The sequence below is a fragment of the Pectinophora gossypiella genome, chromosome Z (genome assembly GCF_024362695.1).
Source record: "Pectinophora gossypiella chromosome Z, ilPecGoss1.1, whole genome shotgun sequence".
In the NCBI taxonomy this organism is placed as follows: domain Eukaryota; kingdom Metazoa; phylum Arthropoda; class Insecta; order Lepidoptera; family Gelechiidae; genus Pectinophora; species Pectinophora gossypiella.
In genome coordinates this window covers 21,626,942-21,651,814 of record NC_065433.1, presented here as the reverse complement: position 1 = coordinate 21,651,814, position 24,873 = coordinate 21,626,942, and the positions used below count along the sequence as shown (strand labels likewise).

Genomic DNA, 24,873 nt, shown 5'->3' with positions numbered 1-24,873 from the left:
AGGGAGCAGCAGCCAGTGGATCAGCAATGCGAGGTTGTGTCCTGTCGGCACCTGACCTGCAGCTGGATTGGGTGTCTGATAGTTCTGATGATGACGTGCAAGTGTTAGAGGGAGAAAATTCGGTAAGTTATATTTTATAATTTATTTATTTAATAAAAAAAGTAGCCCAAAAGAATTAGAATTTTCCAACTGGTTAAGTTAAAGGTGTAGTAAATGATAGTCAGCTTGCTAGATAAAGACTGATTTATTTTCCAATCGGTCATACAATGTTTTAATGTACCCTCACAATACCTATATAAATACCACATCCTCCCCTTTCTAAACATAAAAATAAAAAATGTAACATAAGTTCCCTTCTTAGTTAACAACAAGTATCAAGTTAAGTGTAACAAAAGTAAAGTAAAATATAATGAAATGTATTGTGTTTAACAAAATTACACTCCTATTGTGAAGAGTATATAACATATTTTTCCTTACAAAAGTAAAAAATTGTAGATAAGAATATAGGATAGGTTGTTGCTGTGGATAGGAATGGTTAGCACTCCATGTATGTATAAACTAGCTTTAGTTCGCGGCTTCGCTCGCGTTACATTCGGGGTAACACGGTTCCCGATTATATTGCAATAATCGATTTTATCGAGGTATTGGTTAAGATAGTAATATTCTTCGCGGTCTAGTGGTTAGAGCATTAGGGTCACGACCTGGAGGTGCGGGTGATTCCCGATGGGGATATTGTCGAAATCACTTTGTGAGACTGTCCTTTGTTTGGAAAGGACTTTGCAGGCTTGAATCATCTGACTGTACGAAAAAGTAAGATGATTCCGTGCTTCGGAGGGCACGAAAAAACATCTCCGCCAACCCGCAGCGTCGTGGAGTATGCTTCCCTCCAGTTGTTTAAGGGGCGGCCTGTGCCCAGCAGTGGGACGTATATAGATGCATACGAGTGCAGGACATACATAATTGCAGATTGCGGATTTAATTGCAGAATTTTCAATATCGATACTGTCGATAGGGCATGTCGATGTTTACATTATTTAGGGATCCATAATCGATTAGTTGGCAGCAAAGCTAAACACACAAAGCAGTTAAATCAATGTCAATCAATCGTTCTCGCACTCATGGGTATGATCAATCCTATGACAAACCGCCATAGCCCATTGAAGACGTAAGTGTTACCATTCGATTGGTATCTCCAACATTCCAAGGACGTAAATTTTATTATTGAAAATTACATATACAAAAATCATTAAAACTGTACGTGCATCTTTTATTAAAAGTACAAAATTTATTTGCAAAGGAAATTAAAAACAATGGACGAGGGTAATTTATTTTTTACGAAATGGCAACGTAGGGTCGGATGACGTCAGCTGGGCTAACCTTGAAATGCTAGCTGTCAGTTTTGAGCTACCCGGTCTCCTTATACCATGCTCGCACTTACGTGCAGATAGAGAACACATAAAGTTCATATACAATAAACATGTTTCAGAAATATAGTGCATCAGTATCAGTCTACCGGAATCTAGTAGTAGGTTCTACATGGGAATTTGCGGAATGCTCCATACAAACTTCCAACCCCCATTTTAGCGAAGCGGGGGGTTAGAAACAGACAAAAAGGAGCCTATGTGACTCCATCCTTTCAGCTATGTCCACTTAAAAAATGACGTCAATTCGTCGCTCCGTTTTGTCGTCAGACGGACAAACAAACAGACAGACACACAAACACTCTTTCTCATTTTTAATATTAGTATGGATTTAAGGATGTTTTACTGTAACTCCTAAATTACCTATCCGATTTTAATAAATTAGGTATCAACCAATATAAACATTATTATCCCCTATTGGGATGTAGAGCTCGAATAACAGATTTCCACTCCTCGCTTCCTAAATTTTGATATTACATTGGTCTTCTTCTCTTCTATCATGTGGGTTGTGAGGTGGATTACCAAACCCATCAACACTGTTAATTGCAATGTTAATTTACATCAAATTACGCTCGAGTCCTTTCAGCTCAGGTTCCCTCATTGTCTTCAAACTACTTACAAACATAGACCTAGAACCTTAATTACTAATGCTTTTATGTGTTATATCGGTTAGTACTTCTTTCAGAACTTTAGTATTTATTCCGGGACAATTATTTATTCCGTGTCTTTAATTAATTAATTGAATAAATTAATTTCGACAAAGTTCTGTTTTTTGCCCAATATGATATTGTCGTCGTTTGAAATTAAGTATGTTACCGCTTTTTGCTGTAAATAGTTTATAATTGAATAAATATGTACATTTAAGTAAAGTTTGCATGCACTCCAATAAAACAAAGTAATCAAAAAGATAGATACTGCAAAATAACTCAAGGTAGTTCGATCTTCATACCAATAAACAAATAATTAATATTAATTTTACTCAATTAAGAGCACCAGTGCATTTGTATACGCTTCCAACTATTTCCAGATATTCACTTGCGCAAATCAATACTCTGCCATTGGTCTATCACAGAAACAGCGCATAATTGGAAATATTAAATTTTGGTCTCTTCTTCGTAGAACCTACCGTAACAGGACCCTATTACTAAGCCTACGCTGTCCGTCTGTCTATCCTAATTTTAAAGCGCAGTATCTAATGAACTGCAATAGATAGCCAGTTGAAAATTTCATAGTGTTATTATCATAGGTTAAAAATTCGGTGGTATATTTATCTAAACTTGAAGGTAGAGTAATCGCCATTCTTCTCTTCCCGCCAAAACCTTCACCTCCCGATACGACACGACCTGCACCTTTACGATTCATTTATAACAAACATTATAGAAGGAAAATTGAAGGGAAGAGAAGAAGGGGTAGACCTAGGAGAACATTTATGAAACAAATAAAAGAGTCCGTAATATAGAGTTGATATTACACCGTTCATTCATCTCCTAAGGCCGCGTTCAGGGACCGCGTCAAGTGGCGCGGCGCGGAAAAGCAAACGGGTGTTAGTGACATCGTAACGAAAACTTTGAGGGATGATTCAGACCATGATTCTGAGTTGATACCAAGAGAACTCAGTATTTCATTTCGGTGCCACTAACACCCACACGCACTAGTATGGCTACCTGTACGTACTTCTTGGTGGCTTGTTGGTGTAACTGACATCGTAACGAATATTGGAGGGTGATTCAGTTTATTATTTTGAGTTAATATCAAGTGGAATTTTCCATCGCAAAAGAATTGAAAATAATTTACAAAAACAAAAATGTCATGAATTTTCCGGCGAATATTTTCACTTGATATTAACTCAGAATCATGGTCTGAATCATCCCCCTCAGCATTTGTTACGGTGTCACTAACACCCTGTATTGTTTATCTATCTATTTATTAAATAAAAGTTAATCCCTATTTAGTTAAACCCTAGTTATTCTTGAATTTGTAAAGAAAGAAAAATTAAGAACATTGTCCAGAAAATACTATTATTCCAGAAAACTTAACGCGGACCGCGGAGAATCGCGGGCGCAATGCTAGGTAGTAGTAAATCCTAAATTATTATTTGTCCTCAATTGACGATGAAATACTTAATGTCATATGCGGCAAATCTACAATAGGATGTGTGAAAAAAAAGGTACGGAACAACATTTTTTAAATAGGTATAGTTGATAAAGGCTGGAGAGACTGCAGGGCAAGTTAGGGTGGTATTAATAAATTACTCTCAGCTGAGACTGCCCTCAAGATCTTGCTCAAGTCCCTGTTTTGTATAAGAACTGTCACTTTGACAGGATCTTGAGGGCAGTCTCCAAGCTGAGATTAGTTTTTTAATACCACCCTTAGGCACCCTTAGGCCACAGTTAGGCTAATAAATAATTAGTCTTGGATAAATATCCCTTATAAATAAATAATAATGCTATTTTGTTGGGGAGCAAGTGTAGCCACGGGAATATATGTGCATTGCTAGTGAATCCGTTCCCTGCACAATAAACAGAAATACAATTAATTTACTACTGACTATTGTCCCGGTAATACCGGTATTGTTTGTGTCACCCTATGGTTTATGAAAACATTTCGGATTGGGGTGAATTTCAGTGCACCGGCCATTACGAAATGAAATGAAATTAGTAACGTAAAATAACGTACTAAGTATTAATTTGAGCGACAGGTTGATAACCTGTCTACATGGGGTTCGTCACATTTTTAAAAGTGGATGCGATTGTCTACTATGATGGTTTGGGACTCTGTCCTCCCCACCCGGGTTATAGGTTTGACTTTGTATATACGCTCACACACACGTATATACATACATACACTGCTCACGAGCATAACGTGTATGCACTTTAGCACTATGTCACATTAACTTTTTTGACAAATTGAACTGTATGCCTCAATAAATGTCAAATATGTTAATGCGACAGGGTTCTAAAGTGGGCTACAATACGTGTTACGAGCTATGACTGCAGGTATTGCTAATTACGCGCGTCTGCACGTACCCATTACATCTGCCGCCCCGGCCACCTTACCTAATCTAGCTTAAAATTAATCCTTAAAAAAGTTTCTATCTTTTGAGAAAAAAGACAACAACAATACAATTCCCACTTTCTTTCTCTTTCATTTCCCACTTAAAGTTGACCAAAACTTAACCTTTCTTAGCGGATGTTTTTATCGTTATCCCGTCGCACATTGTCAATAATTGGTAGTGTCAATAATTACCTACATACATTTCCGAAGACGTAGGTTGTACCTACGTCATAAAATAATAATGTTCCGTTGCCCTCTAACAGATTTAATAATTTCGGCTGTGCCTGTGCGTTGATAGTCAGTCTGTCGGACACACATTTCGGACGATTTTACATACATAAACTCACACCTTTACCCACCGGGGTAAGCAGAGACTATGGAATTCTGACACATTTCTCTTGCTTCCTCCACGTTCATCAATCGTTTCATACATGCACGCCGGTTCAGAGTAGATCCTACTAAACCTTTTCTAAGGACATCTCCAATTTGTTCAATGTACGTCCTTCTGTGTGTGTAGTAGTAATAAATATTGCGATTCTCACGACACGACACGATTTTAAAAGTATTTAAATAAGGAACTTTACCATATTCACTTATTTAAAAATACGATGTAGATTTCGTATTAAAACATTACTCAAGGAGACTACAAGTAAACGGGGGTGATATACTGTTACGGAAATGTATGTATGTAATTATTGACACTAGCAATTATTGATAATGTGCGGCGGGATGATAGAAAATAAAGTCAGTATTTTTTTTGAATGTGTATAATATTAAAAATATATAATATACATCGACTCTGGAAAGGCAAAATTATGTATGCGCTAAAAGGCTGTTTCGAGAAAACGTATCTATTTCTTTTTTAGTATAACGCTCAAAAGGAAAAACGGAACCTTTATAGGATCACTTTTTTATCATAACTTTTACCCATTTATCCAATTTAGGTGACGTCAAAGTAAGATTACATTGTTTTTAAAATTTCTGTGTCTAGCAATAGGTACATAGGTAACATGGACTGCTATTTTAGGCTATTTGTACGTATTTTTGCCCTTCCAGTGAAGTCTTATATATTTTTTTCCAGTTATTTTCATAAAAACCAACTTGTTTCGTAACGTCCAGCCAACAAAGTCCTCGAAGGACTACAAAACTTTATTCTCTAATTAGGTCTACATAGTGTCGTAAGAACACTGTAGGTTTTATTTCTACATCTATTAGTATTTTTTTTTTCTAAAAATAGATACCTCTTAAAAAAAACTAATTTATAGGCGTTCTTACTTTGTAGTAAGTCTCAAAACTGGTGGACTATGAGATTGTATATATAAATATATAAAAGGAGAAACTGACGGACTGACATATCAATTCACAGCCTAAACGGCTAAACGTAGGCACTTGAAATTTGGAAGGGACGTAGCTTAGGTACCGTAGAGGTGCACTAAGAAAGGAATTCCCGAAATTCCCACGGGAACGGGAATTAGCGGGAAAAATCCTTCCACGCGGACGAAGTCGCGGGCAAAAGCTAGTATTATCTAAAATTCCTGAACACGATGTTATTTAAATGTCGTATGTTGATTCACCCAAAGTATGTTCCGTTATAAATAGAGATATCAATCCTAGGATCACGGACCTTTTTCATTTACGTCAATCTCGGGATTTTCGGGATTATCCAACTATGTACCAATTGGGATAGTCAGAGGTACATCCATGGGCGAGCCGTACCTGCGCGCCGTCTTTAAGTAACTCGTTGGTGCAAGTCCGGTACACGCGGAACATGCGCTTCCCAATTGAGAAAAATAGTTTGTCGTTATTTTTTTTGCATAATTGAAATTCTTATAAGATCTTTTCCAAAAATCGTCTTAATCGGACAATAAATGAGAAAGTTATAACTGTTTTATACTTCTATTTTTAATTTTAAAACTGAAAAGGGGTTTGCCCCTACGATATATAAAATATTTTTAACAGTTATGAGAATCAACTATTTGCGTACCTACTTTTATATAGCCTATGTTATATGGTTTCGACAATTTATAGCTTCTAGGAATTGTTAGCGATGATCTCTCAGTCAGTAGACCTCGTGACAGCAGCGCTGTAATGACTTGAAAGCAGTGTACACGAGGCGTCGACGGTAGGCTGGTAAATCGCTCAGTGTGAATCGGCTCTAACATTTTACCAGCGTCTAAAAAGTCTCAAAATTATGATTCTATATTCTGCAGTTTGTAGCCTGGGTGATGGTTACTATGTCGTTATTTTGCTTATATTTATCGCTAATGACCTTAGAGCGGAGGCCCGTGTAGTTCGATGTTATTGACTGACATAAATAAATTATTTGAACGTCACCTCAAAGTGACAACAACTGTTAAATCGAGCCCATTACAGCGGTACTTGTTGCATGTATTTACTAGGTATTAGTGATGTTACGAATATTCGTATTTGCATTCGCAATATGCGCGTCAAAAAAAAACCTAAGGTGTTAGAAATAGTTGTAGGTACCCTTTTAGGTAAAACTGCAACAACTTTGTATTTAAAATTTTTTTCTTTTTACGCGAGTCATTTAAACTCTTGTAAGTAAGTCCAAACATGCAGTTTTTATCTTACAATATGAAATTTCGACATTAAGCCATTGGTCCTGCCTGCCATTTTGGCGCAAATGTCATCGTGCTTAAAAATGAGGTTGATAAAGTAGTTTACATTTGAAAATAGAATATCTTCTATTATGATACAAGAAATAAGCATGCGTGTTTCAAGCATACATATACGCAAGTGTTTAGCTCCTTCTAAAGGTTTTTTCGATTCTGCTCCACACCGCCCAATCAGCTCGCGACAACTTGTCCTGAATTTTGTACCGAGTAAGGGCCCTCTGTCTTAGTGCTCCCAATTTATCCGGCCAAGTGATCCGTCAAAAACACTCGCATGGGTGATAAAATTTCAAAATGGCGGTTATATCACCGGAGTTTGGCAGATTGATATTGCTGAATATGTTTATCACGCCTGCTCAGGCCCTCTGCCTACCTGCTATCTGCGTTGGTAACGTAATGCAATTATCGTAGACTGTGTTGGTGATGGGGATGCAGCGGGAAATTAAAAAGTGTTTTCAGTCTAACTAAGATATAACAATTGGATCGTGTACTAGGTTCACGATAAATTATGAAATTCTGTTAACTAAATAAAGACAGCTCTAAAACTGACGAAAAACATTATCTTTTATCTATTTAACTTATTTATGAATTTTAATCAAGAAAAACATAATAATAAGTCCGTCATTCCCGGTGGGGACATACTTATCATAAAAATCAATTTGTGGTCCCTAATTTGGTTAAGACATTGCAGGGTGATAATCCGATTTTCCGAAAGTAAGGTGATCCGTGCTTCAGAGGGCACGTTAAGCAGTCGATTCTTCGATCTCTATTTACTTAAGTTACATGAGCCATGTCGGGCGGCTTAATAGTAACTTTGGCTGATTTTAGTCTCACAACCTACAATAGATAGAAGAAAAGAGTATAAATAAATAAGTTATACTTATGTATAGGACGACATAAAATTTTGCTTTTAGGACAAGGACTTCCTTTAATTGTGGTCCTGAAACTACTGTTCTCGTATTTTACAATATTAAATTGTAAAACAAATAGTTGTGATAAAGGGCGCATCACTACATTTAAAATCAATATAGGTAAACCTAGACAGGTAGTGTTCGCGAGAGGAAGTCCCATACAGCCGCCAGATCTGGCAGCGCTCGCTCGCGTGTAAGAGCGTCGGGAGAACCCGGGACTAGCCTACTGTTGGCTTCCTAGTTAGCTAACTCTGCTTCTCTCTTGCGTCTATAACATGGAGCATAAAATTACAATAATTGTTACACATTTTTCAAATGGAGATACCGTCGCGGAGACATATGTAAGTGTCATACTCTCGTTTTTTAAATTACTACCGGGTTTGCACTTGACCACAATCTTACCTGGTAAGTGGAGACGTGTCCTAAGGAACGCTCAGATTGTGATTAGATGTAGGGCTAGGATGTTTTTGTGTTGGGCTGTGGATGTTAAGTGGAATGCATTTTGCAGCGTGAAGTGATCGACTTGACGGAGTCTCCCGAGGAGATAGGCGGGTCGGAAGACGAGGCCCGCGCGCTGTCGCCGGAGCCGGCATGGGAGTCCCCGCGCTACCAGCCGCCGCTGCTGCCCGACCCGCCGCTCTTCCAGCACCCGCCCCCTTTACAGCACAACCCTGCGATGCACAACGCAACCGTCCACCAGCACAACGGCATGTCGCACAACGCCGCTCACGCTCATCTTCTGCGGGCCAGATCGTGAGTACCATATTTGATTTTTCACTCCTTACTATCACTGTATTCAGGATGTTTTAAAAAAGGTCCAGGCCTGCATGACGACTTTGATGACAGCGGAAGAAGCGAAAGTGGCGTGTCAGAATCGTACTACTTACTACAATTGGTACAAGGGTAGGCAGCTCTGTCTACCCTAACGGGAATAAGCGTGAGTTTATGAATGTATACAAATAAAAAATCCTGTGTGTTCTTCACTTCACTGTTCATAGACATCTTTTATTGATAAAAAAAACCACTAGGATTCTTTAGTGTAGTCAACGTGGAGACTTTATAGTTTCGTCATGTCATTCTAATCTTGAAAAACATTTTTATGCTCCGTGCGGCCTACACATAAAGGGGTTTTCTTTTTCTCGCGTCTATCCGATAAGGGGTGTCATAGGATAGATCGTTCAAAAATATTGCAGATGTGTTTAAGGAAAACTAGTTTTCTGTTTCCGAAATATTAAGCATAATTCTTGCTGTCCACTAGAGCACTCATAGCGGGGAAAGCACAATAAGCGGGATTTTTAATGAAACTGCAAACGAACATGCGATCCCGCCCACTTGTCTCGTTTTTCGGGCTCTGCTTGCATCAAGCTTTGATATGAACATTTTTGGAGTCGAATTTGTCTTCCCTGTTAACTAAATGTTGTTTTTATATAACTGAAAACAAATCAAGCCAATGGTATACCTACATAACGGAGTTAAAAGGGAAATTACCACAGTTGATTAGGCTTTACAGATTAACGAGTAATAGTTGACCAACTTATAATAATGTACTTGGAGCAAGATAGTTTGGAAAACCCTTTACTGAGCGTGAGCCGACACGCTCTTGGTTGGGTTCTTTCTTTTCTTATATTAAACCAGCGTAGAGCATCAAAAGCAGGAGTAATTTCTAGGAACCTAGGATTAATTTTGCAGTCTTCCCTAGGTATTTTCATTGCGTCATATTTCTATTAGCGTACCACCAGCTCAACGGTATCTTCTACGAACCCGAGTGCTGGTTGTAATTTTATTTACTTAAGCTCAAGTCAGGCACACAGAGGAAGTGATTGAAAAAGTAGCAGTAAAATAATCAATATCGACCGATTTTTTATTTTTATAATATTATTTAATTATGTTTACATAACTCAAATGCTTTGTTTATACCTATTTTAGGGTGCTGTTTTTTATTTGTTATTTATATATTTCAATTTCTTACTATAACAATAAATTATTTACCTACAAGCACTATATATTGTTTTGGTAACGTGTCCTGTAACATAAAAGTAACATTATCATCGCGACTGTGAGAATAGGTAGGTGGATTGCACGTCGCTAAGGTTGCGCGGGAGTCTGAGCGACAAAGATGTAACTACCGCCGAATGAAGTAACTTTCTTCATTAACTAGTTAATGTTTTTTCTACTTAATAGGGTAGTTTCCAAATAGTCAAATCAGTTACTTTTTACTAAACGTCAAAACGCGAAATTACTATTTAATTTGTATGAAAAAGCAACCTAAGACGTCATGGAAAAACGTGATAAAATGTCATTTACATTTTTATTTATTAAATTTCATAAATAAGTTAAACAGAAAAAAGAAGACTTTTATTGTCACCTTTAGATCTGTCTATGTTTAGTAATCAGAATTTTATAGTTTATCTTGACCTAGGAAACTACCCAACTGTTATGTAAAAATGAAGTAGGCAAGTAGCGAAAGTTAAGTGTTTTGCGATGCGAAGGATTGTGCATGTTGCGTATGACCGCCAGGGGGTGCCGTTCAGGTGCTAGCCTAGGGCGCTGTCAATATTTAAACCGCCTCTGACCATCTAGCTGACTGAGCGAATACACATGGCCGAGCGAATTTGTTGCGTTATATGAGACTTACGCGAACGGCTTTGTTTGCATGTGCACACTAGCGAACATCGAACACTGTCTCCATCAAAAATGATCGTGGCGATTCAACCTGTATGTTCTGTATGTTGGGAGAACTGTTTTATTAAAGTAAGTTTCGATTTCTGACGGTAATGGCTGCTGAGACGATTTGCTATGTTTGAGTTCGGGTGTTCTTGTGCGCAATGCGCGTGTATACACGTTTTTCTTTGTTTGCCTTTGTGTCCTGTGAAAAGATTAACACCATCTGCTGCGACTCTGGACTCCTGCAATTTTCAACTCTAACATAATAAACTCGAAAGTAACTCTGTCTGTCTGTTACCTTTTCACGATGCAAACCGCTTAACCTATTTGGATGAACATAGTTTTTATCTCCGAAATAAAGGCCTCCGTGGCGTTCCACAGCTTGATTAGCTTAGGCTGATCACCTGATTGTCCGAAAGTAAGAGTAATATGATCCGTGCTCCGGAGGGATCGTTAAGCAGAACCGCTGTCGCCGGTTCAACCGCACTCTCTTTTACTAATGCTCCTGAAAATAGATAATTAAGATAGCTCTACTGCTTCTCAAATTCCATAGCCACTTTATATATGACATTTATATGTACGATATGTTTATTTTATGCGATAAACAGAAATTTTATCATTACTTCTCATAATATACAGCATACAAAAGTATTTTTTTTTTTTTTGATAAATAGCCGATCCTACTAAGGTGTCTAAACTCACGCCTATTTCCCACTGGCGTACTAAGCAGAGACTATTGAATTCCATTTGCTTCAATCCTGACACACTTCTTTTGCTTCTTCCACATTCATCAATCGTATCATACATGCACGTCGGTTCAGAGTAGACCGTATCTAGACCTTTTCTAAGGACATCGCTAATTTGGTCAATGTACGCTAAAGATAATATACCAGATATGACATAGCGTTGTGTAGTTCTTGAAATTCGTGTAAAATCATTGTATTTATTGCTTATGTAGATTAAATATTGTAAATGAAGCCTGACAATGCAACAATGCAACTGTTAGCCCGAACACGAAACTGAATATCCTTTGATTCTAGCTTTAGTCACTTTAATTGTGAAGGGACAATTCCTTGGAAAACTAATCAGCGAGTCAAAGCAAGTTATTAAGACATAATATTGTTAATTAGTTTGGTCTGTTATTGAAGTTGATGCAAATTCTACGAGAGGTGATTTATGTCCTAGTTCGCTTAGCATTGCCATGTTTGGGCATGGAATTATGGTGAAAATATTTTATACTTCAATATGCGTAGGATGTCTTCACGGAACGCTCTTGACGTAAAGGAGGTGGCTAGTACATAGCCCGGGGAGGCAACGTTCCTAGAAGGATAATTAACTATTTAAAAAATGTTTTTTTTCGTAAAAAATCCTTAATCATTTGTTTGTTATGAAATTCTTGAAAAACTAACACACACTATAAACAACACAAAACTATAAATAAACATAACTACTACATACAAATAGATTAATTAATAGGTCCTGTTTTAAGTGGCTTGCGTAAACAATCTTCTAAGTAATAAACAATAATCAAAGTCTAAACTACTATACTTAACAAGTCATAAGTTTGATTCCTATCCCTATTTGTATATCAGTATATTAACGCTTCCTATTATTCGAGAATTTACGGCAATATTGTGAGAAATCAGCTTTTGCTAATGCTAAATCCGCTGTACTTGTAATAACTTGTGGACTGTTCGCTGTTATCGAAGAGTCTGAAATAGTCTGAATGCAATTATAGGGAAAATTGTAATGGAAAATAATTGTATGCCCAATACATTCTAGGTACCCAGGGAGCTTTGATAGGGCTTGTGGTCGGATTTAATTTCAATCATGCAAAATTAATGTGAATTTGATTTGACATTCCTGCAAATGAATTTCAGGCAACTGATGCTATTTAGGAGTATTGCAGATATTAATTTTCAGCTGAAATACTGATAATTTTCAGGAGCTTTTCAGAACGTCATTTTCACCTGAAATGCTGTATGCTTTTCAAAAGCTTTTTTGATATTTATATTTAACTTTATTTAAATTTATGAAATGAAAAGGAATTAAATGCATTTTATATTGTAATAGTTGTTAAGAAATATTTATTTATTTAGAACTACACATCTCATATAGGGTTAGTAATATGAAATAGATTGTCCGGTTTAACCTAGGTTTAACATTAATTATGACACTAGAATGCATTTGGTGTTACGTCAATGTATTACGGCTAAAAGTCCGTACAAACATGCAGTAATACGACGTAAACGTTAATTTAGATGGTTTATTCCAGCACTATTGAATGAAATTTTACGATACGGTAAATACGTACTTAATAAATGTGTACGGTAATTTCTTCCCGGGCGAGTGCCTTCAGCGCTGCCCATTTGTCCGGCCAAGGAGCTAATGCCTACTATTCCAAGCCACGTCAAAAAATAACAATTTCTTCGTCTACCAAAGTCCTTGTATTGAATAATATTCCGATTTGGTATGGGCGTTAGTCATGGAAAGTTATAGGTATACGTATAGTTCAATGTGAAGCTAAAGAGGTGATAGACGCGTGTTGGTTCGCACCCAAGATGGAGATTATAGAGGCTTATTTCCTTGTTGCAATGAACAGGTACCTATTGATTAAATATTTTGTCTCCTTACTGTTTCTATAAAGAGTGGCGCATCGCGAACCACGGAACATCCCGCTTAAGGAGAGTAACGAAAAGTATCGACGTTTGAAGTACGTAATAAGTATACGACACGGTGACGACTCGATTACTTAAGCTATATTTCGTTCAAATATAATCCTCTCAGATGACGTTCTGAACCGTGTTTTGCGCCCACCTAGTAACCATCAGCCTCCAAATTTTGTACCGGGTGGAAGCTCTATGAGCGGCCAAGTAGTGAATGCCATCCGAGGCAAATCTACAATTAATCAAGTATATAACATTACGAAACGAAATTAAGTCACATAAAAATTCGTATTTACTGGACTGGGTGCAAAAACACGTAGAGTTAAAGGACTTCGTAACCTAAGTGGCTGCAAGTTGTCTACTGATTACTTGTAACTCTGTCCACTGGTGATTACTGGCGTGAGTTTATGCATTTATGACAAAAATAAACCTTGCGTGTAGTGTCGGACCGCATGATTTCATTTGTTGCGCGATAGTTTCAATTTAGCGATAACTCTTAAGAAATTGATTTAAATTATGTGGTGTAAAGGGCAATTATAATGTTAATGAAATACTTGAGGTTGGCAACTAACGTATTTTTTATAAGAATTAATATCGTATCCGACTAAACAGCTTTTCAAGTATCACATTAAATCTTATTCTTAAAAGATAGACATATGCCATAGCGGACTTTTCTTTAGACCTATAGAATAGAAACAATACCACTATACAGTGTTTTCGATTCGGTCGGTTTGATTTTTTCCTACACGTTTAACATTTATCGTTATATGTAAACCAATTTATAAACATAACATCAATACTCTATATGTATATACGTCCCCTGCACAGGCTTCCCCTCAATCAATCGGAGGGTAAACCAATTTGTACAAAATATTAACGAATTAAACACTTAAACCATCTTCTTGAATCAATCTATCCATTGGTGAAAAGAAAACTGTATCCGTTCAGTAGTTTTTAATTTTGCCGCGAACAGGGGCCTGTTTAATAAAACTTACAATTGTAAATTACAATGACAATTTGATGTACATTGTGGAGTGTGTGATCACGAATATTTTGCAGTTTCATATTAGCTACGTAATGAACACCGAATTGTCGTTGTAATTTACAATTGTAAGTTTTATGAAACAGGCCCCTGACAGTCAAAGCGCGGGGGGGGGGGGTTGTATTTCCTTTGTTTTATAATACCTATTAACTGATACTTATATCGCGGGTCACCATCATCATCAATTTAAGAGCCACGCTCTTGTCGGTGTAGCATTTTCCATTCCAGTCTATCAAAGGCCAATTCCTTGACTTCCCTATAAGACACGACGTTAACCTTTTCTTTAATCTGTTCCATGTAAGCTCTTCTTGGTCTTCCCCTTCCTCTCTTTCCTTCTAGCTTTCCTTCTATGATGTTTTTAATGAATTCGTCGTGTCTTATTAGGTGTCCAATCATCTTGCCTCTTCTGTCCTCAATAATTCTCAGTATTTGTCTCTTTTCCCTTACTCTTACTAGCACTTCCTCATTTGTAACCCTTTCTGTCCAACTTATTCTTTCCATCCTCCTCCAACACCACATTTCAAAGGCCTCGAGTCTCTCTCTGTCCTTCTGTGTCAGTGTCCAAGTTTCACATCCATAGAGGGCTATACTCCATACGAAGGTTACAGGGAAGGATATCGCGGGTACAGAATATTATTTGATAATATTTAATGCCGTTTTGTTGCGCATGTTAGCCCGGCATAACATGCGCAACTTGATAAAATTTTGTCACGGTAACTTTATCGATTTAGACGATATATGTCGTTTTGTGGACTGGTGCTAACATAAAAAACCAAAAAATGTCATGTCGTTCTGTCAAAATACCACCATCTCGAACGCTAACATGGCACCAAATTTTTTATCAGATTCTGTGGACTTTTGACACGTCTACGTAATATGTCCATAATTACATACGAGTACTGTTACTTTTTATCTATTAATGAGAAAAAATGAGCTTGGATTACAGTCTTTTAGTTTAAATTGACGTGGATTTTACAAAGGATTCAACATGCAAAGTATGTATGCGTGTTGCCAAATACAATTCTCGACGTGATAAACGTTTATATCGTGACGGTAATTTAATCGAGGATGACACGACAAAAGTTATCGACTCCATCGATAAATTTTATCACGTTGCGCATGTTAGAAGAGCTGGATGAACAAAGACAGAGTGAAAATAAAAAATATACAGGGTGTTAGTGACATCGTAACGAATACTCAGGGGGATGATTCAGACCATGATTCTGAGTTGATATCAAGTGGAATTTTCAGTCTGAATATTCATGAAAATTTTTGTGTTTTCTAAAATTATTTTCAGTTCCATACTTTTACGACGGAAAATTCCACTTGATATCAACTCAGAATCATGGCCTCAATCACCCCTCAAAGTTTTCGTTACGATGTCACTAACACACTGTATATTGTCGTTTATTCTCCCATTGTCGTTGATTCATTACAATAAATACCCACTGAATATATTATTTTGCTTGTGAATTTAAATTCCAATAACTTGGTGAATGTTATGCGAATTTCCAATAATTTAATTCACTAATTGACAAAGGCTGTATTGATAATTGTATATTGTACAGTTATGAATTTTATTTTAATGAAGTATTGTATAATTTGTAGGTGTAACTCTCTGGGGTATAACTTGATTTGATAGTCTTGAGACTTGCTTATGGCGACGTGACTGTATGTGTGTGTCTGGCGCTACAAGTGTCAGACACTTGTTGCTTTTACGATAAGTCTTGGTCAGAGGAGACTAGGTACTTATACACGGTCGTGGAGTTTCTTCTGTGTGGGTTGTGTGAGTTATCTACTTATACGTTTTTATACTTTATATTTCTACACTCTGTTTCTAATATAAACTGGAAGTGAGGATTTATGTGTGCTTGTTACAAGCGAAAGCTACTGAACTGATTTTGATAAAATTTGATCGCGTGTGCTTACTGAAAAGTTACCGGATGTGATCGGCTAAAGAGGGCATTGGTCTCGGATATAAGCCCTAAAATACATCCACGAACCCGCAATGGAGCAGCGTGGTAAACTCCATAACCCCACCGGTTTAGTGAAGGGAGCATAGATTTACTACAGTAGATTGAACATCAGCGCTCAAAAAGTGGGACGCAAAGTTACTGTTAATATAGCGATGTTGACAGTACTTTATCTTAGTGCGCGATTAGGCGCCGAACACGGGCAAGTGCGTGGTAATGACATTGTGCATGTTATCATAGTATAAACATTTTAATTTTGCAGTAACACCCACTAAAATTATTATTTTAGTTTAAAATACACTAAAACAAGTACTCCCGGTCAATCAGAGTCGCAGTAATAAGACGATAGATAGATAAATAGATAAATAAAATACTTTATTGAGCACAATGGACACAAAATACAGAGATAAGGACAACATATACAGAAAAGCACAACAGGCGGCCTTATTGCTCATGCAGCAATTTCTTCCAGGCAACCTTTGGGTACAGGAAAATTTTGTACAAGTATAATAATAGCGGGTTAGTGCATTCTAACAAAATAAATAATTAAAAGAACAACCTACATAAAATAAGTACATTTAACTACATATATATATTATACATAAATATATAAACTATACATAAATATATAAACTATATATATATATATATGACTATTATACACAACTAAATAATTATACATACATATAATAACACTATGGAAAAAGGAAGGATGGTTTACATAAAAGAGGAGGAGCCAGAGTTCACAAAGTGCGCCTTTACTTGTCCTTTAAATGACTCCAGCGATGGTGCCCGCCTGATACACTCAGGTAGCAGATTCCATGCAGACGATGCGTACTTCTTAATTTGACACGATTTTATTGAATGAAGTACGAATGTATAGCTAACCGCTTTTTTGTATCAAACACTGTATCTACGGTAGTGGTAAATCAATGGAATGGAGGCCTGTGCCCAGCAGTGGGACGTATATAGGTTGTTTATCTTATGTAAAGGTAGGGCTAGGTATCTGGCAATGGATTTTAAGGAGCTGAAGGTGTTTGTCACGATAGTCGTGAGAGATATGAATTGAAGATTATGAATTTATTCAGTTAAAGAATTCATTCTCACATAGGTCACATAATTAGAAAATAAAATGAATTAATTTGATAACATTAATGAAAATGTGTTAGAATTAGAATTGTCATTTATTGCGTGATACTATATACACTATAAGCTAAATAAGCTAAAAGCGACTTCATAATAAACTTAACATCTGTAAAACCCTACTTAATGCGAATAAAGAATTTTGAGTAATTATTAAGCGTCGAGAAGTTTTATTTGCTAAGCGATAATTTCCATTTATTTTTATACTGCGCTGCTTCGTCTTATTTCCACAGTTATGTTATTGATGTTGGATAGATATAGTCGGCGTTACATTGGTGAACATTAATATTTGCTGCTTATTCTTCAAAATGTTTTCCCCCGATGTCGTAGTCTCCCTTTGAGCTAATGGAAGCCTGTCGTTGGGAAGCACCGCTCTTCCTTATAGATTATATTATGTAATACAGGAAACAAATAGGGGGTTTAATATAGCCAGATCGAAGCAATTCATCTACATAAGTAATATTGCTATTTGTCATTTACGCATACAAAAGTAAGTTCGCAATGCAAAGAAATATCAAATTGCAATATTGCTTTTTAGATGAATTGCTTCGATGTTGCCTTTTTAGCCCCCGAGAACACACCTGAGAAAAATAAAGGGGGGTTAAAATCACATTGAATTTACCTAAAAAGCAATATTGCTATTTGATATTTGTTGCCGTTGCGCACTTTTATATGCGCAAATATCAAATGCAATATTGCTTTTTTAAATTAATTGATGTGGGCTTATTAACCCGCCTTATCTGTTGCTAATGATATGGTAATGATTCATTGGTGCGGCGGTATTATAACGTAAGATTGGTTGCAGGGTCCGCATGGGCGGCTGCATGATGGTGAGCCGCGGCGGCTGCTGCTGCGCTGCTCACCCCCACAACCCGCACCACGTGCACCACCAGCACGCGCACGCGCATCCCCACGTGCCACAGCATGCACATCGTGAGTACCCATATATATATTCAGTCATATTGAAAAAAAAAAAACAACGACCTCCGTGGTTCAGTGGTTGAGCGGCTCACGATCCGGAGGTCCTGGGTTCGAATCCCGGTGGGGACATATCACAAAAATCACATCATATCAAATCAATCAGTTTGATTAGGACATTACAGGCTGATCACCTGATTGGCTGGCACGTTAAGCTGTTGGTCCCGGTTACTACTTACTGATGTAAGTATGTAGCCGTTACATGAGCCTTTGGCGGCTCAATAATAACCCTGACACCAGGGTTGATGAGGTTGGTAATTCACCTCACAACCGACACAATAGAAGAAGAATTGAAAAATCACATTTTGATGGTATTTTCTTCAACAAAACCTCGATTTCTTTCAGTTAATTTAATTCTGGGTTTTTGCCAGGATTGAAACTAGCTTGTCTATTGTGTAATTTTGTTAACAAAAATAAAATCAGAATGTGATTTTTCAAAAAGGAGCTTATGTTGTTTTTACTAAAGGTGATAAATCTGTTCGGCACATGCCTATACCGCATGGCTCGTAGGTGGAACCACGGAATAGAAGAAAGAGGTTTGAAAGGCCCCAACGCGCATTTTGTATGAGACCAACTGTCGCCGTTCAACCCCGCTCTCTTTTAGTACTACTCCTGCAAACAAATAACTACGATAGCTTTGCTTCTCAAATTCCATAGCCGCTTTACCGACAACGTATATTTTATGTGACAGGCTGCAATTTTATCACTACTTTTCGTAAAATACTGCATACTTACACAAGTATTTTTTTGATAAATAGCCGATAGGGACAGGATTTTTGATTTCTTGCCCTGCAGGTTATAATGCACAAGACGATCTTCACAATTCATAATCATTTATTCGCAATAAAAATGGTGTTACAGTTTGCAGATGGTCAGCATTTAACATTTGGTCTACATTTTTAGTTATTTAAATTATAACATGCAAATAGTAAAATAAAATAAAATTGATAATTTAAATGTCAATCATTAAGTACATTAATTATGAAATAATAATAAAATGATTTACCATGTCATTATTCAAATTACACATCACAAAAAAACAACACACAAAAAAGAGAATAAAAAAAAAGAAAAACAATGACATGAAACATCCAACGATTCATTGGTTTTAATATCCTATCGCGGAGCTCCGTGGGTCGTAAAGTTTGCGAACAAGTGGAGAGCAAAGTATGGCACGCGTTTCGCGCTCACTTGGCCCTTCCAACCTCTCTCTACTATTCCGTAGGTGGAACAAAACCTGACGGACAGATAGTTTCCAAAAATGTTCTAAATTAATCACCGGGCTGAAACTGACTTTTCCGAGTGCAACGCACGCCTTTGTATTTCTTAAAGTAATTGGAAAACTATGGCAATCGCACCGAGAAGTGTGTCACTTCACAGTCCAAATTAAATATAAAATCTGATAAGTCATACGAAGTACATGTGTGTTATCGGCGTGTTTCTGAATAAATTAGTTATCCTCAATCTACGTACACTGCATGATTGTGTTTTCTTTAAAAATCAGAAGCAGTGAACCAGTGAGTATTCGTATATTAGAGACCTACCTACACTGAAGTTCCAAAAATATTTCTACATGTATACGCAGATAATTTGAAATAGAGATCAACAAAAAAAGCTTCAGTTTTTAACTATTTATTTCATTGTTGCATGTGGGAAATAGTGTCGAAAATTGTTCATGGGGCAAAATACGCGCTCGTTTTGAGACGGGAATGTTTGTAATTTTCGCGGCGCAGCGCGGTTTCAAATAAAGTTTTGCTTTAGTCTACGAATAAATAATAAATTTATTCGTAGGCTTCAGTCCCGCATCTATTGTCCGACCGAAACAGGATTTCTGTCGAAACTGACTCTACGGTGTCAGTTCCAGTTTCGGCCGAAACCGAAACTTCATTTTAAGGCAATTCAACCCCATGTAAGTAGTTGTGAGCTTGTGTTACGTTATTTTAAGTTTTGAAGTACTAAATAGAAAGAAAAATCTTCTGAAATGAAAAATTAAGCGCGGGCGGAGTTGTAGGCGGATATTTAGTTTATTATAGAAATGAAATCTTCATTCAATCAAATAAAGTTTTGCTTTAGTCTACGAATAAATAATAAAGGAGAATGGGCGAAACTGGTCCAAGAACCTCCACTGATGAGACTTATATGTAATGAAAGCTTATACTTTCCCTATGATTCTGGCAACTATCAGATTCTGTCCCGGGATTCTTTTTCTACGGCCGTGTTTGTCCTGGCTATGTAGATTTAGATACTGAGCAACAAATCTTGAGTCGATTTTAGTCCCCCACTGTATTTTATCACATTTTTAGCCAGGGCAAACATGGCTGTAGAAAAAGAATCCCGGGACAGAATCTGATAGAACTTTGCCAGAATAATAGGGAAAGTATAAGCTTTCATTACATATAAGTCTCATCAGTGGAGGTTCTTGGACCAAGTTTCATACAAATGTGCCCATTGTCATTTATTCGTAGGCTTCAGTCCCGCATCTATTGTCCGACCGAAACAAGATTTCTGTCGAAACTGACTCTCTAATTCAAAACATAATATATAACTTATTCTCTAATACATAACTTATCATAATATATTCAAATTCAGAATGTTTTAAAGAAAGGACAGCTCAAGGAGGTTATTCTACTGCAGCGAGAGTAGATGCGAAAGTGCTGTGCCTAGATCGTAGAACGTGCTATTCAGTGGTATCAACCTACCCCGATGAGAAATGGACGTGATCTTATGTATTTATTATAAATTCTCTATAAATAACCTAGGGACGTATGAGCAAGGTCTACTCTACTCGTCATCCTTCTCAGTTTTTAGACATAGTTTCGGTTTCGGTCGTAGTTTCGGCGGTCTTCTGTAACGAAACCGATAGTTCGGTAGGCACTGGATTTGTCTCTGTTATTTGAAAGTGGGTATTGAAGAGAATTGGATATTGTGTGACGTGAATTCGTATGATTTGTTTCAGTGCCAATGCCGGACCGCCGTCGCGACGTCGGGATGTCCATCGCGCCGCCGTACCTGGTCCACGAACGCTTGTGGCAGCGGCAGCAACACATGCTTGTAAGTAGTAGCACACTCGCAGCTCAAGTCCAATGAGGGTGCAATTCGTTCAAAAAGCCTGTACGCATGAGGAGCTTATGAATGCTGCCGAAAATGTTGTCCGGGTGGCAAAATACGGAGCTAAAAGGATCTGAATGCCATCGAAATCATAAGAGTAATAGCATTGTGGTAGTGGTGCGACTGTCCTTTGTCCAGAAAATTGAGACTATTCCGTACTTTGTGCAGCGAAAAAAGCTCGCACTGGAGCAGCGTGGTGGACTACGCTCCGGTTGTTTTGACAGGTGGCCTGCTCCAGCAGTGTTTGTTTTATGTTTATTGTGGGTCATATACCAGGGCAGTGTATATTATTCTCCCTGGCGAAGCTTGCACCTTGTAACTTACTTTACATTACTTATTTAATGACATGAAGCTTTTAAATTTTTCTCATTTAAAATGGATTATATTATATTATTTGTACACGTGTATTGAAGCAGTGTGTGTTAAACAGGAGGTGCAGCGCCGTAATATGATGCCAGAGATGCCGTTTCCCGAGAACGCACAATACCAAAACGCCTACGCCGTTGCCCCTGCTTCCTCCATGCTGGCTGTGTGTATTCATCTTTTATTCACCTATATTAACCCCTCAATGATTGATGAGGTTGGTAATCCACCTCACAATCCACACGATAGAAGAGAAGAATACCCCTCAATTATGCACGTCTTATATTTTTTATTAGTCTCTGCTTACCCCGGTGGGAAATAGGCGTGAGTTTATGTATGTATGTATATTTTTTATTAGGAACTAAGAGTCATCTAGCTCCGAGTGAAATATTTTTAGGATCCACTTTCACTTGTCTCTTCTTTTTTTATAAAATAACTCGTCTTTCTTAGTAGTTATGAAATAATGTAAATAGATGTAGAAGTTTTAGGCTGCGTACCTCGCTCAATTAAGCAGTCTTGATACTGGTTTATCTTAAAAATAGCTAACTATTCCGTTTCTGTTACAGTATTCTGATGATCAGCGAGATATGGGACTACCAATAGGCCTGGCCCCCGCTCCGATGATGATGTGAGTACAGACTTTATTATTTTAAATTTGAAAATTTTTCTATATAATTACGAATGTATAAAGCGTGATAACACATATTCGTCTCGGCATTATTAAGCACAGGTAAGACTGGAAATGGATGTGGTGAGTATGATGTTAATACCCAACTGAATATGTATTATATAGCACGCGTCTTTGATGGTCAACAAAAACTTACAGTTGTTAGCAAACTCTACAATAAAACGTAAGTATACTTAACATGCCCAGTTTTAATCAGTAAATGTTAAGTAGCACAAATATCATTCTTATTACGGAAACCCACTAGTGCAGTTCTATTATTTCTAAAAGTACCGCTCAATTTTTGACCTTGTTGGACGTTATAATAAGAAATACTAATATACTAAAGAATACACCAACTATCTTTCAGTTTTTCCTTCTCTCGACAATAATCGTCTTCACTTGTTTTTCTTCGTAGTCCCAGACGGAACGCCCGCCAAAACATTTTTCTCTTAAAAAGTGACGTGACGTTACTTTTTTGAAATTGCCAACACAAGTCTACCCCAAATTACATAAATTAAATCGCTGAGCAAAGAACAATATATAAGATATAAGGGTAATAATTCGTTTCTATAATAATCAATTTTCATCAGTTACTGGATAAACGAGGTGTGAGACAGTGTGACAGCCAGTTGCAGAAAGGTTTCTTTAATTTCGACATTAGTTAATTGGTCATTAACGCTAATGAGCTCATCAAAGTTAAAGACGTTGCACAAAATGTTGAATACTCCTTCAAACGGCCCTTTAACTAAAGGACATTTAAAGACAACATTAAATAGTATTGCCATTTTTAGAACAAAAATACCGATGTGTCAATAGTCTTAACATAATGGTGTTTCTTATACTGTTATATAATAAAAGTTATATAAAAGTATAACAAAAAAATTATCGTCGCCTTATAGTGAAACTCACGTAAGCGCTTTTATGAAACATATAATTCTAATGTAATTTCCTTCCACACAACCTCGATTTATGCGTATAGCTCAGTATGATCCTAACGTTCATTAAGTATTACAAAATGATTACTAATTCATGTTTGGACGTAGTATTATTCCTTATTCTATGGTTTTGGCTTATGTTATAATTGGGTAGTTTCAAACTAGTCAAATCAGTTACTTTTTACTAGACGTTAAATCTGTGGCCAATACACTAATTTGTATGAAAAATCAACCTGTGACGTCATAGAAAAACGTGACAGTGTCACACTTATCATTACATTTTACTTTATTAAAATTCATAAATAAGTTAAATAGAAAAAAGAAAACTTTTTTGTCACTTGTAGATCTGTCTTTATTTAGAATCGGAATTTCATAATTTATCATTGACCTAGGAAACTACCCAATTCAATTATTATCATCACTAAATGTCTCTGAGGGATCTTTGTTGACTATCGATCCGTGGGATGTTTCTGGAGGGTACTGAAAATGCAGATTTGGTGCTACAGTGCGAACAAGTACGATTGTTGATATTTATTGTTTCAGTGAAGGCCAACACATTCATCATCACATGCATAATCATCTGCAGATGCAACCGCCGGCGCCACACCTGCATATTTCCATCCAGCCTAGTAGATGGGTGGTAAGATTAATAATCTTTAAGTACTCAAGAAAACGATAACACTATCCGAAAGTTTTCAGTTTTTATATAAATGACCATTGTTTTAAGTTTACGCGGTTATTATCATAATTAAAGCACATAATAACGGGTTCTTACCGCGTTTAAATGGGGATATGAGACTCCCGATATTTCGACACTGTTGCAAGTGCCATGATCACGGGATGACTGATGAGATTGGAGTGGAGTAGGTAGATCCATAATTTTCTACGGGCAAAAAAAATAGACTGTAGTTGCGGTAGTTCGTACATCAGACAAACAAAACGGTCTATTTCTTGCCGGATTAAAGAACATATTAGTGCCATGAAGAAAAACGACGTGCAGAAATCTGTTATACCTGAGCACGTACTGGAGTCGGGCCCTAACCACTGGATCGAGTTTAACAATCCACAAATATTATCGACAGAACGTCATTACATCCCCAGACTCGTAAAAGAGGCTATTGAAATCAGAAAACATAAAAATTTCAACAGGGAAGACGGGTTCAAATTATCGAGCATGTGGAATCCAGTAGTAGGTATTGTAAAAAGCTTGGAACGGCCTAATGTGGTGAAAAAACGTGAGGACACAGTGAGTGCGGTTTGTCGTAGTGAGTTTCGTGCGAGTTCAGATGGTTCCGAACATTCCGATATCAAAAAC

At 37.1% G+C, this 24,873-nt stretch overlaps 1 protein-coding gene across 2 annotated transcripts in view; it reads left to right on the top strand.

Annotated features, from left to right (window-relative positions):
- The window catches only part of LOC126379976 (uncharacterized), a 38,049-nt gene that overhangs the window by 7,766 nt on the left and 5,410 nt on the right, over positions 1-24,873 (top strand). For both annotated transcript variants that reach the window (XM_050029021.1, XM_050029020.1), the window contains exons 3-9: positions 3-122; positions 8,528-8,772; positions 18,313-18,440; positions 21,442-21,536; positions 22,024-22,122; positions 22,523-22,584; positions 24,102-24,198. In XM_050029021.1, coding sequence (XP_049884978.1) covers positions 3-122; positions 8,528-8,772; positions 18,313-18,440; positions 21,442-21,536; positions 22,024-22,122; positions 22,523-22,584; positions 24,102-24,198 — 846 coding nt within the window. The remainder of the gene's footprint in view (positions 1-2; positions 123-8,527; positions 8,773-18,312; positions 18,441-21,441; positions 21,537-22,023; positions 22,123-22,522; positions 22,585-24,101; positions 24,199-24,873) is intronic.